General features: G+C 34.2%; 2 protein-coding genes across 3 annotated transcripts in view; both read right to left on the bottom strand.

The window, feature by feature from the left end:
- LOC110816225 (phosphatidylserine decarboxylase proenzyme 3-like) overlaps positions 1-11,174 on the bottom strand; it is a 31,567-nt gene extending 20,393 nt beyond the window's left edge. The window contains exons 1-11 of one of the 2 annotated variants that reach the window (XM_088213945.1): positions 10,851-11,174; positions 10,657-10,736; positions 10,321-10,345; positions 9,030-9,089; positions 8,483-8,551; positions 7,695-7,784; positions 7,565-7,615; positions 2,034-2,117; positions 1,502-1,593; positions 392-547; positions 232-316 (exon numbers count right to left, since the gene is read on the bottom strand). In XM_088213945.1, the coding sequence (XP_088070071.1) occupies positions 232-316; positions 392-547; positions 1,502-1,593; positions 2,034-2,117; positions 7,565-7,615; positions 7,695-7,784; positions 8,483-8,551; positions 9,030-9,089; positions 10,321-10,345; positions 10,657-10,736; positions 10,851-11,072 (1,014 nt within the window). In that variant the 5' untranslated portion in view covers positions 11,073-11,174. The remainder of the gene's footprint in view (positions 1-231; positions 317-391; positions 548-1,501; positions 1,594-2,033; positions 2,118-7,564; positions 7,616-7,694; positions 7,785-8,482; positions 8,552-9,029; positions 9,090-10,320; positions 10,346-10,656; positions 10,737-10,850) is intronic. The other variant, XM_088213944.1, reaches the window with a different exon arrangement.
- Positions 11,175-12,976: 1,802 nt separating this feature from the next.
- Positions 12,977-16,221, bottom strand: part of LOC110823637 (ADP-ribosylation factor GTPase-activating protein AGD4-like) — a 54,327-nt gene continuing 51,082 nt past the window's right edge. The window contains exons 18-19 of the mRNA XM_088213946.1: positions 15,167-15,633; positions 12,977-13,405 (exon numbers count right to left, since the gene is read on the bottom strand). Of these exons, the coding sequence (XP_088070072.1) occupies positions 13,294-13,405; positions 15,167-15,633 (579 nt within the window). The 3' untranslated portion in view covers positions 12,977-13,293. The remainder of the gene's footprint in view (positions 13,406-15,166; positions 15,634-16,221) is intronic.

A 16,221-nucleotide genomic window follows, 5' to 3' on the forward strand; every position in this document is an offset into this window, starting at 1 on the left:
TATAAATGTTTATAAACTTGCGATTATGAATTTAGTATGACATAACTATTTCTAAACCTGAATCACTAAGTAATTAAAGATTTATTAGTCACAGTCAATAGCAGTACCACACTGAAAGATATTCAAATAAATGTTTCATGTGAATTGCACATCACCATTTTAACAAAGTAAGAATTTGAGACATCAAATACAAATAAAAATTGGCAGATGAAGACGAGAAACAAAGCCTACAAGAATATGTGAAGCACTCGACCCAGTGTTCAGACCAACATCATATGATGAAAAATGAGCCCATTCACTTAGTTTGAAAATCCACCTGCAAACAATTACAATGTGAAGAGGCAAGATTCCAATAAAGAATTAAAAAGTTCAACAGTGACAAAATTCTCACCCATATGATGCCTGTTTATCAGTCAAAAACCCTCCTGTCATGACCTGATTACCAGTTCCCTCATCAAAACAGAGGGTTAAATGAATCATAGAGTTCAGCTTATCTGAAACTTCGAGAGTCTCACCACAGACAGGGCAACAATTTATAAGTGGCTCTCTGCAATATAACAATGCAGAAAACTGAAAAGGATGAGAGTCTGCCACAGAACAGGGAAAGAAGTTATCATCTAATTGCAGTTTCAGGTCAAGAGAACTAGCATGTTCCTTACAAGACAAGACTATGCAAGCAAATATCCAATGACAAAAGAAAGGAACCAAGCCCAGTAGAAAAAGATGGCAGATAACCAAACAGATTTACACCTTACTTTTTTATCAAACAAAAAAAAATGTGCAATTCCAATTTAATTAGAAGTAGATGATGTTTTCAGTGCACAGATCCAGGTTCTCCAAAGTGTTCTGTTCACTTTTGAAACTATGGAAAATAATACACTCCCACACCCTCGTCTTAAATTTACGTGAAAATTAAACTGAAATTACTTATCTTAAAGACCTGCTCTTGCATTCCTAAAATATGATAAAGCAAGTCTAAGATTTCAGAAAGTAGTAACACTATGAACTTGACATAACAAATGGATAAATTCATGCTTATCTGCACCACACATCAGTTTATGCAACAGCTTCTGTAGCTTCTAAAGCAGTTTGATCTATAACACGGACTTTACAAGCTTTTTTGTCAGACATTAGCAGTATTGTATGTAACTGATTTATATTGTCTTTTTCACCTTGAAGTCCCATATGCAAACAGTTAGTAACTTTTATTATATTCTATTATATTTTAAAAATGCAAAGGCAGTTCCAAAACAGAGGAAGCAGTTATAACTTCTTCCTAGAGATCATACTTTTGTAATTTAGCATCAAAACTTTTGCTAGAAATAAACTATCAACCAAATAGTGAGGAAGAGTATAAGATAAACATTACAAGGAAGACAGGCTTTGCATAAGAAAGAAGCGCCTTAGTTTTGAAGTTAATTACTTTTCCTATTGAAAAGCAGGAGAACATATATTAAACATGACATTGATTAAAAACACTTTATCTCCGAAAGGTCATTACTTTTCCTGTTGAAGAGCAAGAAGTGCAGCCAACTCATCCATGCTTACAACACCATCCCCATTCTTGTCAGCAGCTTTAAAAAGCTCCTCTCTCTAGAAGAACAATTTAATCATAATGCTAAGATAACAAAATCTATAGAATAAAAAATCACGATTTTTAGATCTAATATGTTGTTTCAAAGCAAGAAGAGTACCAAATAAATGGATTTGAGTTTGATATCAAAGACATAAATAGAGAAAAATTTCTACAAATTTGAGGCCTGAATTCAAGTCCATTGTATAAATAAGTCAGTAAAGATATGAGCATAAATATACTTACCCCACAAAACTTTAAGATGTTGAAGTCAAAACCTTCGGGTGTTAAATAAAAAGTCATTAGGAAATCAATTTTTAAATTTCAATCTCAAATCCAACTCTAAGTACCCTAACAAACTTAGATACAATAAAGTAAACTCACTCTTAAAAGCATATTGGAAATCTACATAAAACAAACATAAATTAAAAAATGAAAAAAGGTCCAATAAAATATGAACCTTGCTGGCTGCGGCTTGATTGCCAAAAGCACTAATCAACTCAGAAAACTCAGAGAGTGAAAGCTTCCCGTCTCCATCATAATCCTGGACAGATTAAGGGTCAAAGTTTCAATAATAAGTGCTAACTGATGCAAGAAAAAAATTTTGTAATTATTTCTTCATTTTTTTTAATAAAAGTATAGAAAATATATTGATGTGTAGGCACCTAGGTGGTGCCACTCATGTACAAAAAATTAAAAGACTGCCTTCCACGGTCTCTTATAGAGATTGGAAAGGAAGAGGGGGTAAAGTTGTATGCAAAAAAAATGGTTGGAAGTGAATGGTTTGGGAAATGCTTTCGAAGAGAAAGAAGGTCAAGGAGGTGATTTACAGGGTGAGTTTTTGGATATTGTTATGCTCAAAGAAACTAAGAGGGAGTCAATGGATAGATTACTGATTAGGAGTGTCCGGGATTTTAGCTTTAAGGACTTGGAGGGTTGTCCTTCCTTTGGGCTTGAGCAGGAGATTAGTCGTGTGGGACACATGAGTGTTTTTTGTTTTTGAAATAAAAAGTATAAATTGTATCACTAATTACATGCACAAGGGGATACAAAACTCATGTAGAAAAAGAATTTACATATCAGTTAGTATATAAATTAGTTCACTTAGATTCTTTATGGAATATAAATGTTGTTTTATTATCAAAACTTTATCGGGTTGGAACTATCTCTCTCTAATTCTATCAATACCCTTCTCCACTACCTTAAAAACTCTGTTATTCCATTCTTTCCAGAAAACTTAAAAAATAGCCAAAGGAATGAATCCTAAAAACTACTTCCAACTCGTAATACCCTTCCATACCCAAATTACTTCCTTGACAGTATCCATCATAACTCAGTTGCAATGCAGAACCCCAAAAGCCATAAACCATAAGTTGTATGCAATAGGACAACAAAGACGAATATGATCACAAGTTTCCTCAGCTCTCTTACATAGACAACGCCAGTTCACCAGAGTCTTGCCTCGTCTCATAAGCTTATCTATAATCAAGATACTTCCACGAGTTGCTTTGCAAGCGAAAAAAGCTATTCTTGGAGGTGCATTTGATCTCCATATTTGTCTAAATGGGAAGTTTTGTTTGTCTCTTTTGGTCAAATACCTATAAAAGTCTCCACAGTGAATTGACCTGTGGAACTGAGAGTCCATAGAAGTTGGTCTTGAGCCCCACTAAGTGAAACTGGAGACAAAACACTTAGCAATGATTCATATTCTTTTATCTGCCAATCACTAAGATTTTGCAGTACCTTCACATGCCACTCCCTCCTGCCCTCTCCTTCAGCGAGTACCTCTTCGACTGAAATGTCCTTATAACATTTCTTGACCAATAACCCTACTTTTTATCTCTGTCGTCATCCAAATCTCATCAAAAGGACAGAAGCCCGCTCAATTCCTTCAAAAAAAGGCATGTGGTTATTTTCCTCATAGTACGCCTTCTAGGAGTACCTTGTGATCCCTTGACCTATAACCACATTTCTTCTCTCTATCATCACCGAAATCTCACACTGCCCACCTAATCTCATCCTCCACAAAGGCTCTCCATACTCTTGACTTTTTTCCAAAGGGATAGGGGTCGGGCCCTTGATTCGTTCATAAAAGGCATGTGGTTATTTTCCTCAAAGTACACCCTTTGGAGGTACCTTGTGATCTCTTGACCTATAACCTCGCTTCTTCTCTCCATTTGGCCATTATCGAGTTCAAGCTTCTTGATAACAGTCTTCCTTCTCTATCCATTTACAATTCTATGAAAAAAGGCTAGTATTAACATTCCCATCTTTTATCCATTTCAATTTTGCCTTTTGTCTTCAATATCTTTCTTCTTGAATCAAATATTGCTTTTACTTCATTATTAACTTCTACTAGTCCCCTCTCTTGATCCTAAAAGATGTTACCCTTTCCTTCCCTTTTATCCAGGTCTCTCAATCCTTCTAAAATTCTTGTATTCTTTGAGAAGATGTTCCCAAAAACTTCTTCCTTCCACTTTTCAATATCATCCTTCAGGTTTCTTATTTTGTGCATGATTCACTATCCTTCACAAATTTAGCATGTTCTCGTCCTTTCACCCTCATCTAACCACTTCCTTGAACCTAGGATGTTTCAACCACATATTTTCTAACCTAAAAGGAGTTGACCCCCAAGTTACCATTGGGATTCAAGTGGGATCAGGAAATGATCACAAACTGCTCCTGGGAGAACTTCCTGGACCATGTAGGGGAAAGTGTCCTCCCACTGAGTAGAGACCTAAAACCGATCAGAACTAAACCACTCCTATCTATTAGTAGAGCATGTGTATTCAACATTATTGAAGGGTAGGTCTCTTTGGCCACACTCATCTAAAAAGGTGTTAAATTACTGCTTAGATGTTAAAATACCTATAGAGGAATCTCTCTGACTGCCTAATTTTTCTTGAGGGAATTTACATATGTTAAAATTACCACCAATAAACCAAAATGGATTACAAAGACTGGAAAAATATGACAATTCCTCCCAAAAAGATAACCTTTCTTTATGTCTAGTAGGTCTGCAGATACAGATAATCCACCAACAGCCTTTCCCTTTTATGTTCAGCAGACAGACAAAGAATAGTTGCCTTATAACATGTCTATTTTTGTTGCTGCCCTTGTATCCCAACTGATCAAGATGCCCCTTAAAGCACCAGATATCTACTTTTCTTCCAAGACACTACTCTCATCTCATACCCTTATCTCCCTTTTTTTTCTTTTTATTGCACATAAATTTTCTGAGCCACATTCCTAATTCCTCTCTTTGCTGTTTTCTTCCAATGAGTGTAGGTCATTGGGGACATAACTAGCTGTACCTTCTCTCCCTTTTCCCCCACTACCTGAAAACCCGATTTGTTCAAGAAATCAGATGGTGTTTCCTGATTGCAACGCACCTTAATTGGCTTTATGGCAACAGTATTTTCCTTTGGTTTCCTTATATCTAGTGGCATATTATGGATTCCAAGACCCTCCTTGTAATTTGGTTTTCGTAGAATGTCCCTGCTTGAATGTGTATGTATCTCACATGTCCCTGTTTCCTTCAAAGGTTTTGATTGGTTAGGAACAGCTATAGAAAGGGAAATTTTACCAGGAGGGTGAATTGTGTTGCTGTAGGAATTCTAACTTGGCTCCTTGTCCATTACTACTATAAGCTAGATGCTAGCACAAGGACTCATCTTCTGCTTCTCTTGCACAATTTGTTCCTCTGCGGTTATTCCTATAATTTGTCTGTAAATTTTAGCCCTTCCCACACCTCCTTAACCCTCTCAGAGCTACTCCTATCTTCATCTATTTAAGGGCTCATCATATCATCTTCTTCCATGTTGTTGTTGCTGCTAACCTCATCTTCTTTGTCGCCTTAATCCTCTCTTAATCTGGGCCGGTAACTCAATTCTTCAATTAAGTAACTGTTTCTCTGTCCAGTTTCAATTTTCTTCCCACTTGGGCTTCATATTTAGAAGAAGTTCTGGTTTCCTTTTTGATATTTAGTTTTTGTCTCTGCTGATTGTAGGACAATCTTGTCCAATTGAATATTGTCACAAACAATAATGTATTTTAATCTTGCTCTTCTGTTGGTAGTGGCACTTCCTTAGTACTCATCTACTTTGTACTTCTTTCTAGTGGTCACCAAAACTTCCTCAGGAGGCTGCTGAGAGCAAATGCTTGATGGATGGATCCTGGTGGAATCGGGTTTCAGTTTTGACATGATGGGCCTCCCATCGTTGTAGAAACCTTCTAGAGGTAATTGCTTTGGTAGGCCAATAGCAGGAGATGAGTTGCCCTGGGACGAAACTGACTCATTAAGGACAGCCTCTCTCAGTAACTCATTTTTGGATTCTCCTTATCAGTTATGTTTATTGCCCATCTAACCGTCCTTTCCCAGAAGAGTGGACCATTATTCGTAATGGGAATTCCCGAATTTTCTTCAATATCTCCACAAAATCCTCCCCAATCTAGGTATCTATGTTGTAATGCCAAAGTGGATTGTGTGGTGTAATGTTGCCGATTTGAGAATTGAATCTTGTACCCAATTTGTCCTCTTTCTGTTCCTATCATCATGATCGGTGCACAGCCGCTACCAGGGTTGCTCGCCATCTTCAGCACCGTGTCTGTTTCTGTTATTTGGAAGCACTAGCAGCCCTGCCGCCTTTCTTCCCTCTACATCTTTTGGTATCTCTCTTCCCTGCTCCAGAGAAATCACAGAAGACAGCACATCAGCCATCTTCGTCTGCCTATTCATTGAAAGCCCTCAATAACACAGACCCTGTTGACTAACACTGAGCCTCTGAACTCATCTGTTTCCAGGAATCTCCCGCATTCATTTTTATTGATGGCTGCCATCATATACCCTTTTGCTAATCTGCAGATTGGATTGTAAAGCAAACCCTCTGCCACATATGGTCTGAGGCAATTACAGAACCACACAGCCTGCCTTACACCCATTCTAGTTGCAGAACTGTGTTGATTCTGCTTCTCCTGTATCAGCACTATCCCTTGCTCCCAGCTGTTACCATCCTCCCTCCTCACTGTGAAATGATTCCTCTCCAACATGAATTCCTACAATACTCCCTCATGGATTCCCATAATAACAATTACATAGAAAACTCTAGAAGTAATTCAAACAAATGCATTCAACTATTAATATAACCAGAATTGTTTATGCTCAGATAGGGAAATTTCATATGAAGATGATTTGGACTGCACACCGAAGGCTTGTCTTTTTTGGTTTTGTGTTCCTCGTTAAAAGTTGGGGTGAAAAAAAAAAAGGATTTTTTAGGGGGCACTATCTTTGCTACGATTTATGTTTTGTGTTTAGAGCGAAATCTAGGACCTTCAAGGTTTGCCACTTTCCACCTTAGTTTCTTTGGGATAGATTAACCTTTTTGGTCTCTTCCTAGGCTCAGGCTCAGGCTCATGGTTGTTCTATGGACATTTCCTTATCCTTGTTAAGAAGAAACTGGAATGCTATTTTATATTGACTTGTCCAGTGTGCTTTTGCCTCTTTGAAGGTGTTTGTGGGGGTGTCTTGTCCTCCATTCACTTAAATAATATTTCCTTTCCTATAAAAAGAATCTGCTTATTTTGCATCATATAGGAAATCACCTAGCACTCATGGTAGGCAAGATAACCTTTTACCTATTTCTGGACATGAAAACCTTGTAGTAATATCTCAGAATTATTTCTAGAGGACCAAAGTCATGATGGTTGAATATCAGCAATTAGGAAAAGGAGAGCAATTATAAACAAATAAACTCATTGTTGTGGCTACCGTAATGTTACATTCACTTTGTGAAATAAAAAGTGACTGTAATGCTACAGTTATAACAATAACGTTACAGTAGCCACCAAAGATTCTTTAATTCTTTCTGCTCTTTCCTCCTCAAAACTATTATATTCTTTCTCAAACTCTTGATCATGCAAAACTTCAGAAGAAAATTGGCTGGCTTTAAGATTCTAAGGGATTAAAATGGAACATTATTTTTAGCAACATACCACAATTGACAAAATACGTCTTGCGAAATTCTTCTCTGTTTCAATTGGATCCTGCAAATGTTTATGGTGAAATCTAAAGGCAATTATCATAGTCTCGGTAGTCAATCAAATAATTGTTACATTTGCACACCTCAACAGAACATGAAATAGAAATGTTGCCAACAATATCAGATGACAATGGATCTAACAGGTCAAACGATTCGCTGTCAGAATCAGATTCCTGCAATCACAGCAAAGGGAAGAAATGATCACATCACCTCTGATCCTCTGAAACACAGGCAATGGCTACCTAATCTAGAATGCTCTTATAAGCTTACCAATAATGAACAACATCAACATTAAAAATGTTGTGAAGATCTTTAGCATAACAAAAATGACTGGTAAATTTGTGTCACATAGAAAATTTTTTCTCTTTCAGGGTGAGAAATTCAAAGATAACCTCATTATTCTGCTACGATGATATAATGACAACTATGAGAATATGATCACAGAGATGGTCAATTATGACCAATTCAGGCAACTATTAACCAGTTACCATGCCATGCTTATACTATTCTGTCTTTTTTGTGTTCCTCCAACAGAAAATCAGGTAAAAGGAACCTAGGTACCCAAAGCTAACATTGCAACAAAATTGTTCAAAATGGATCATTTGTTTAAAGAGTTCAAAATATAAACCAACTTAACAATAGAAATGATGTACGAAGTGCTCACATCTAACAAGGGACCTGAAAACACAAACACTTCATTTGATATCTTTGCAGGTTCATTATCCCAACAAGTTAACAACCAAAATGCATCCATAGAAATAAAATTCCTTTCAAACAAAATTAGGCCTTTGTTTTTGTGCTGAGAGACACATTTTGCATGTTATGAAATGGAGTAAATGGGGCCATACTGAAAGTGAAATAAGGCATCTACCTGTGTCAGAAATTCAAGTAGATCAATCTCACAATATCCCACAAGATTGTTCTTTGACAGCTTATTAGTCTGCAGCACGTGGAAATTTCTATAAGTTCATGTCCTCCCGTTATATAGAGAATAATGGACTCTATAAAATGAAAAGTCATTCTGAGAAAGAGCCTATTGTAAATGAGCTCAGATTTCATATGTCCAACTTAAAATAAAAAATTAACACATTTAATGTAACAAGTACACAGAGACATTCATGATTAGCGCAACAAGATGAGCAGTGGTACAATACTAAAGGACTTCTGCATTATTAAATATTTATTTCTTAAACTTTAGGCCTCATATCTTCTATGAGCCTTAAGGCTACCATGTGGAAACCCTGGGGTCCAAGAAACCTCCAGCATTTGTGTGGCATTTGCCTAGGACCAAAATGATTTACTTCTAAATTGAAATAGACTCCATACTTAGAAAAATAAAAATAAAAAAAAGGAACAACAATAAGCAGGAACGACACATTTAGTGTAGGCACAAAATGCTAGTTTGGCTTATCACACACCTCAAATACTGAGATTCTAGCAACATTAGGCCCATTTCTTTCCAAAAGAAATTTCTTTTCCTGCAGAAAAAAGATGGATTCAAGATTATAAACTACTAAGAACAAGTGCATATTCATCAGGAAGTTTAAAATGACTGCAAAGGAAACAAAAGATTACCACTGATTCAGATAAATAGAGTATAATGAGGATGATGCTTACAATTGATGTTGGGGAAGGAAAATGGAGGAAGGAAATGGCAAATTAACTATTAATATAATGTGTACTACACGACCTTATCACCCAAAGTAATAATCAAAGTAATAAAAGTGAGGATAAATGGAAAGAAACTACAGTCTACCCCAGCTTATACCAACTAGAAGAACTTGTCTATGCTCAGATTTAAGAAGTCTGAACCACATAATTTATTCCTTGAACCTATAATTGATGTTAGCTTATCACACACCTCTCACCTTCAACTCATTTTTCAATTTGCTCCATGATTTTCCAGTTGATGCAATTAAGTTACTAACTTTTTATTTTGTAAATTTTTCAAAAGGATCATTCGGAACTTTGACAAGAAGTCCCACCAAAAATTAAATGGAACATTTTTACAGAGTCTGGATTGAGAGACATGAAGGGCAAAACTGGACGAGATGGCTTCAACAGGTCAAGTTTGGATCTTTTAGAACCATGTAAAACGTTAAATGGAGTATATTAATTCCCGTGACGGTCATGTCATCATTTGTATGGCTATCAACTGGTGATGATATATTAAAAAATGTGCTTATTTCAATCGATAACTAACTAAAGGACTTATTAAAAAATAAATAAAATAAAATCTAATGGACTTAATTAAAGCAATTGGAAGGTTAATGATCAAATTGAAGATTGAGTTGATGTTCAAGGATTATTTTTCTAATTAAAGCATATGCATCAATTACATATGATGACAACCTCGCAGCTATACTTTTCATCTGTCAACTAACGCATCAATATTCTCAATATTTTTGTGCAAGAAAATGAATAGTGGTAGAGTAACATCTTCTAACAATTTTTTCCAATTCCACAGCATAATTTTGAACTCCTATTTCTAAAGTCTAAAAATTGCATGCTATTTCAGAACCTATTTTGGGCAGACAAACAGATTCTCTTGCAGACAAAACCAACTATAACGCAAATATGCTGTATATTAGCACTGTTTAGGTGCGCACACAAAAGCAATGGATAATTCGCATACAGTTAAAAGGCAAGACGTTTTTTGCTTGCGTGATTGACATACAAAATATGAGGTTCAGACTTCAGAATACTTACAGCGTTCCAAATAGGCATTTCTGTCCTACACCACCACGGAGACAAAGTCAGTGTATTTAAAACTTGAAAATCTAGTTGTTAGCCGTCAAAGTTTAATCAAGAATAGAGTAATCACTATTTATTTAATCAAAAGCCTTCAGAACTCAAATAAATTTCCATGACCTAAACCGAAGTTTACAGGAAAGAACAGAAAAGAAAATTATTTTGAAAATAAGATGGTCAAACATTAAAATCAAATAATTTTAAATCACTAAATATATAATATGTGGACGAAAATAATCTCGATTTTATATGGAGCGGAAAAAGAAGAAAATCTATGAAGTGGAGGTGCATAACTGATCGGAAATATCTGTGCGGAAGGTCTGTTCACCAAAAGAAACACAGGCAAGCCACTTGTCTTTGACCTTCATATCCGCCTAAGGCCAAAATTCAAAAGAGAAGATTAATCAATGATTAACTTCTATCCGGCTTAAGTTTGAACTGGAAATGCAAATGAGAAAGAGCTAAAAACGAATGAAAAAATCTCATACACCGATTAGAGTGAGGATAGCAATGCCAGCGAAATCCTCGGCGTCCAGGACCTTCAAATTAGAACCAGAGCTCGAGCCGTGGCCACGTGAACGGCGATGGAATAGGCGGTGATGCTGATGGCGGTGGAGGTGAAGCCTCCGCCGGAAGCGAGACAAGCGGGAGCCATTAGAATCTGGAGTGCCGTTGCCGTTTTCCTTCGACCTGGAGCTTCCATGGCCCATTGAAGCAGAGCAGGAACTGAAAATTTTTTGGCGTTTCAGTTTCTGTTGGATGAGTGGGAAAAGAGAATCTGAGAGTATACGAGGGGATGCAGTGAAAAAACAAAGTGGATAGAAATATAAATGTGGCGTTGACACGTACGACGGGACACAGTGGTGGGCCCTGCATAATTGCAGTCGTTTCAGACGCCTTGAAGTAGTTGGAAATATCATTGTGATTGGACCACCAGAAAATCAATCGACTTTTTAGAGTTTTAATATTAATAAAATAAATAATAATACGATCTCTGATAAGTTCTTACATTTTTCTCACGATATTTAGTTTATCCAAAAAATATATATATAATGTCATAGAATTAAAAAAAATAAATACAGCACACAAAAAACAAATATAATAATTATTTAGATAAATAAGAATTAATTCTTTCAAATTTTTACATTTTTAAATTTTAATTTTTGATATTTTTCTTTATAATTTATTTTTAAATATTTTATTTATTTATTTTTAACGTCTAAATTTTTATTAAATTAATAAATTTATATTTAAATATTTTTTAAAAAATTAAAAAATAACTTAAATAATTAATTAAACTAATAAATTAATGATAATAATGATAAGTTTAATATCATTATAATTTATTAATTTAATTAATCAATTAAAATTATAGAATGTCCTAATATAATTTTATCATTATAACAGAAAAAAAAATGAAAAAAAAGCCAAAAGAAATAAATGGAAAAGAAAAAAAAATAAAAAAATATTTCAATCAAATAGAAAAGGTAATAAATAAATTAAAGTGAAAGTTTAGGATTTTTTATACTTCCATTCATAATACTTTTATTATAATATAATCTTTTATAATTTCAGTATGAAGATGGGTATGACTTTAAAAATTGTAAGTGACAAAGTGAGTCTATGTAGTAATAATTATAAAACCAATAATTACTAAGTTTATTATAATTACGAAACACTAAAAGTTTAATGTAATCTTTATTTTATACATGTGTTTATTTTAATTATAAAATATGATCACATAGAACTGTTTTTGTCTTTTACAGTTAGCCGCCTAATATAATATTTATAGTCCCGATACTCTTGGCGAATGATTATCCTCCGCCACCAAACAAGCTTGCACCCACAGACACAACCTATTTCTTGTTTGTTTAATTGTTTTATTTGGCTGGCTGTTGATAGTACTACTAGTTTGAGCAATGTTTGATTATTTTAAACTTTAATAAAGTTCCATAAAAGGTAAAAACAGTACGTTCAACGCATGATAACATCTTAATATAATGTTTTTAACTCTTGATTTTTGTATTGTAATAGTTTAACTTTGAATTTTGTTGTATTCTTAACATGCAATCGATATATCTCTGTGAAGAAGAAAAACATGCATCTTTATTTTTTATTTCACGAGAGTCCCATCTATACAGTGATATACAAGGGCTGATAAGTGATTTTATAGTTTTTGTTCGGCTAAAGCAGAGACTTTCTGAAATTTAATAGGAAGAATTGTTTTTCGTCACCCATACTAGTAATTATAAATGACATTGGCTAGTATTTCTACCATTCCATAAAATTTTGGTTTCAGTACTAGGCATTTCTTCTAATATGACAAAAAAAATTTAAAGAAAAACTGAAATATTAATTTATTATGAGATTATTTAAAAATTTTATATTAAAATATAGACAACAAAAAATCAAAAGTAATATTCATATTGAATAAAATGCATGTAAAAATTAAAATAAATTATTTTTTTGAAGTAATGCTTATATGATATCTTCGTCAATAAAGATTTAATTCCAACTAGAACCATGTATGACTCCTGAGCCTTGTTAATTTGCTAAGACCAGGAGACTTTCATTACTGAGCAAATATCGAAAAAGGGTGAGAATACTTCCAAAATGTTCCAAGCTCAAATCTCACCTTGAGAGTAAAGAGTTTAAATTAAGAGCATTCACAAGCTTGGAGAGCAAGTTTTTCTCTCAACTTATTGATCACCAAACATAAGGAAGATTATTTTCTTTACAATTTTTCCATCCCATCTCTCAGATTTCCCAGGGTTCAAACACATCTTAAGGGATTTCCTAAAAAAAAAAGATTGAAAAAAAAAAAAAAAACACAAACAAACAAACAAAGCAAAGCCTAAGGGAATGAAAGGTTTTATGTATAACAGTACAGTTCCAGGATGGAAATAAACCTTCCATAGATGTGTTCCTTTACTAGGATTCAGCAAGCATAATGAATAGTTCCTCATCAGTAATTGCTCCCATCTCCATTGCTCTTTCCAGTGCACTTAGTCCCCCACCATCTTTGATTGATGGACGAGCACCTCTGCAGAAATAAGCATGTTTACTACACGATATCTTCCAAAGGCACTATTAGAGTGAGATAAAGATTATCCATTTGGATTAGAGTGAGATCAAGATGACCCATTTGGATTTTTTGGCGATGGTTGAAATGCTAAGGGAATCATGCACCCAATAAGACCAATATATATATACATATATAAGGCTACTCTTAAAACAATGGTTACCAAGTCATCCACAAGCTATCATAAAAAAGTTTAATGGCTATCAGTTAAGTACTGCAAGAATCAGATTGGCCAAAACTATCTATACTATTTTGTTTAGATATACTTTCTTCATATAGATTTTCTTCATATAGATGGAGTCATGGAAAGATTCTCTTGAACTTTCGGGGCAATTTAAGATTCTTGTGTTTGGTTCAGTTTTTAAGATAATCTGCAAGCACAACTTACTTTCCTAGGAGTAATTGACTTAACGGTAATTTTAAGATTATGTACAACAAAAATGTTACACAATAAGTTGCTATATAACGCTCCATTTGGTATAAAGTAATCAACAAAGGGCATTTTTGAACATAAATTTCAAAAATATAAACAGATATATGCATGTAATATTTGTATAAAAAATAACATATGCATAAAATAAATCAGCAAATTACTTTTGTAGTTTGAGTATTATTTGTTATCTTACATTTTGATAGAAGAATTTTATTTTTTTATTACAATTTGGTTCTCAAACTTATATTTTTTTCCTTAATTCATGATCTTATTATAAGACTGTAAAAATTTTATCAGAAGAGCACTGAAATTTTTTTGTTTCACTCTTTTTTAAAAAAAATTCAGAGTTTAAGTATTATAACATTAAAATTGATCTTAACAAACTCACTAAGAACAATTAATTTTATTTTAAATAAGTCATAAACATGGTAATAACAGATACATTAACAATCAAAAATACTAAAGCAGAAGAAACCAACACTACAAAAGATCCCATGCGTTCAGCAGGATCCTAATTGAGAATGCAGCACAATGGCCCTAGGACAGGCCAGAATGAGTTGGACTTGAGACTTTGACTCTAGGGACAGGTCGGGTCAAAGATTGTGACCCGAGCAAGTCATAAATAGGATTCTGGCCCGGGGAGGTAACGATGTAAAACTTGAAGAGTGGAATGGGAAAAAAGTGATGGAAGAGAGGCATTTGAGAATAAATTTTCTTGTTTTACTAAAGGACAAAAGTTTTCATATGGTTTTACTCAGGATATCATTGGGTATTTCAACAAATTTCTTGTAATGGTATTAACTAACGAGACATAGTTAATTTGGTTTGGAACTTAAAAACCAAACTAAAACAAATTATGTACATAAACATAACCAAACATTGGTGTGGTTCTGGATCAATTTTTAAACTTCATTAACATAATCAAAAACTCTAAGTTATTCTAAGAGCAAATGTATAATTTGATGATTTATATATAATTTGATTTTTGTAGTTTGGTTGATTGGTTTCAAAATTTTAGAAACCAAACAAAACAAAAGCATTAATCTCAACTTGGTCTGTGAAAGAATTTGTTTTTGTTCAAATCAAACCAAATTGGAAATTTCTGTTTATTTTTCAATTTGCATCCAATCATTTACACTCACAATCTGAGATGCCTGGTTACCTTTCCAGTTATTCCCTAATGGTGATCTCTTGGTTAAATCCTAAATCCCAAGTAAGTAGATTAACCCTAGTCTATCAATTGTCAGGAAAAAAATAAGCTGTCTAGTTCCGACAAGCAGAAATTTTACCTTCTTAGAAGAAGTTTTGAAAATATGTTGTTTCTTGAGGATATGCAATGGTGCAAAGGAGTCCTTCCATGGAAATCTCTCATATTTATGTCAGCACCAAACTGCAGCAACAGTTCAACCATCACTGGGTTGCCACAATGACATGCTAGATGCAACAATGAACAACCTTGAAGACAGTTTCCTGGTTCATTGGAATCCTTGATCCTTTGGCAGGCTGATGGATCATACTCTTTCCTCTGAACTTCATGGGAATTAGGCTCTATGTCACATGCCTCAACAACATGGTGATACGAGTCAATACCAAAAACATCATTAAAGGTGGTATTGATGATGTTTGTATCTGACGTCACAATGAGGCGATAAACTTCTCTTAAATTATGAGTTTTAACAGCGTGCCAGATGCTTGTGGTGGGGGAGAAATCACCTCTTAGAGGTGCATTTCTGATGATCAGAGCTTTCTCCACATACTGGTCAGGTGCAAACAAAATTAGGCTCCACATATAGTACCAAAAATTTTACAAAGTCACACGAGAATAGAACACAGATTTTCCAAGATATGAGCAACAAGTTAAACCTTTCAAAATAGAACTTGACACAAGTTTCTTGAAAATGGCATTTATGGATCATAACAGAGTAAATGGAATTCTTTATGATGAATACATACATAATCCTCCATATCCAAACTTATGTTAGTATGTAGCTAATCTATTAGATCCAACTACTCCAAACCAAGTGAAGCAGCAGAAGATTATCATCCACAAAATATTAAAATAAGTTTTTCCACAGTTAATATGAAGCAGTAGAGGAGAAATCTTTAGTAATCTGAGAAACCTATAAAAATATTCCTATTAGGATTTTCAAGTAGAACAACAAAACAAAAATCAACCATCTTTAATATTAAAAAGAGGCTGCATACAGTTTTCTGCAAAGAAGACCAAAAAGTTCATCATCAGACACCATGAAAGGTAATACACATGCAGATATGTTGTTTACTCTTGTAACATTAAGAGAAACAGTTTTCAATATATTCACTATATTCATTAAATTTTGGTTTA

This window comes from Carica papaya, chromosome 2 (assembly GCF_054855325.1).
Source record: "Carica papaya isolate Zhongbai chromosome 2, ASM5485532v1, whole genome shotgun sequence".
Classification (NCBI taxonomy): domain Eukaryota; kingdom Viridiplantae; phylum Streptophyta; class Magnoliopsida; order Brassicales; family Caricaceae; genus Carica; species Carica papaya.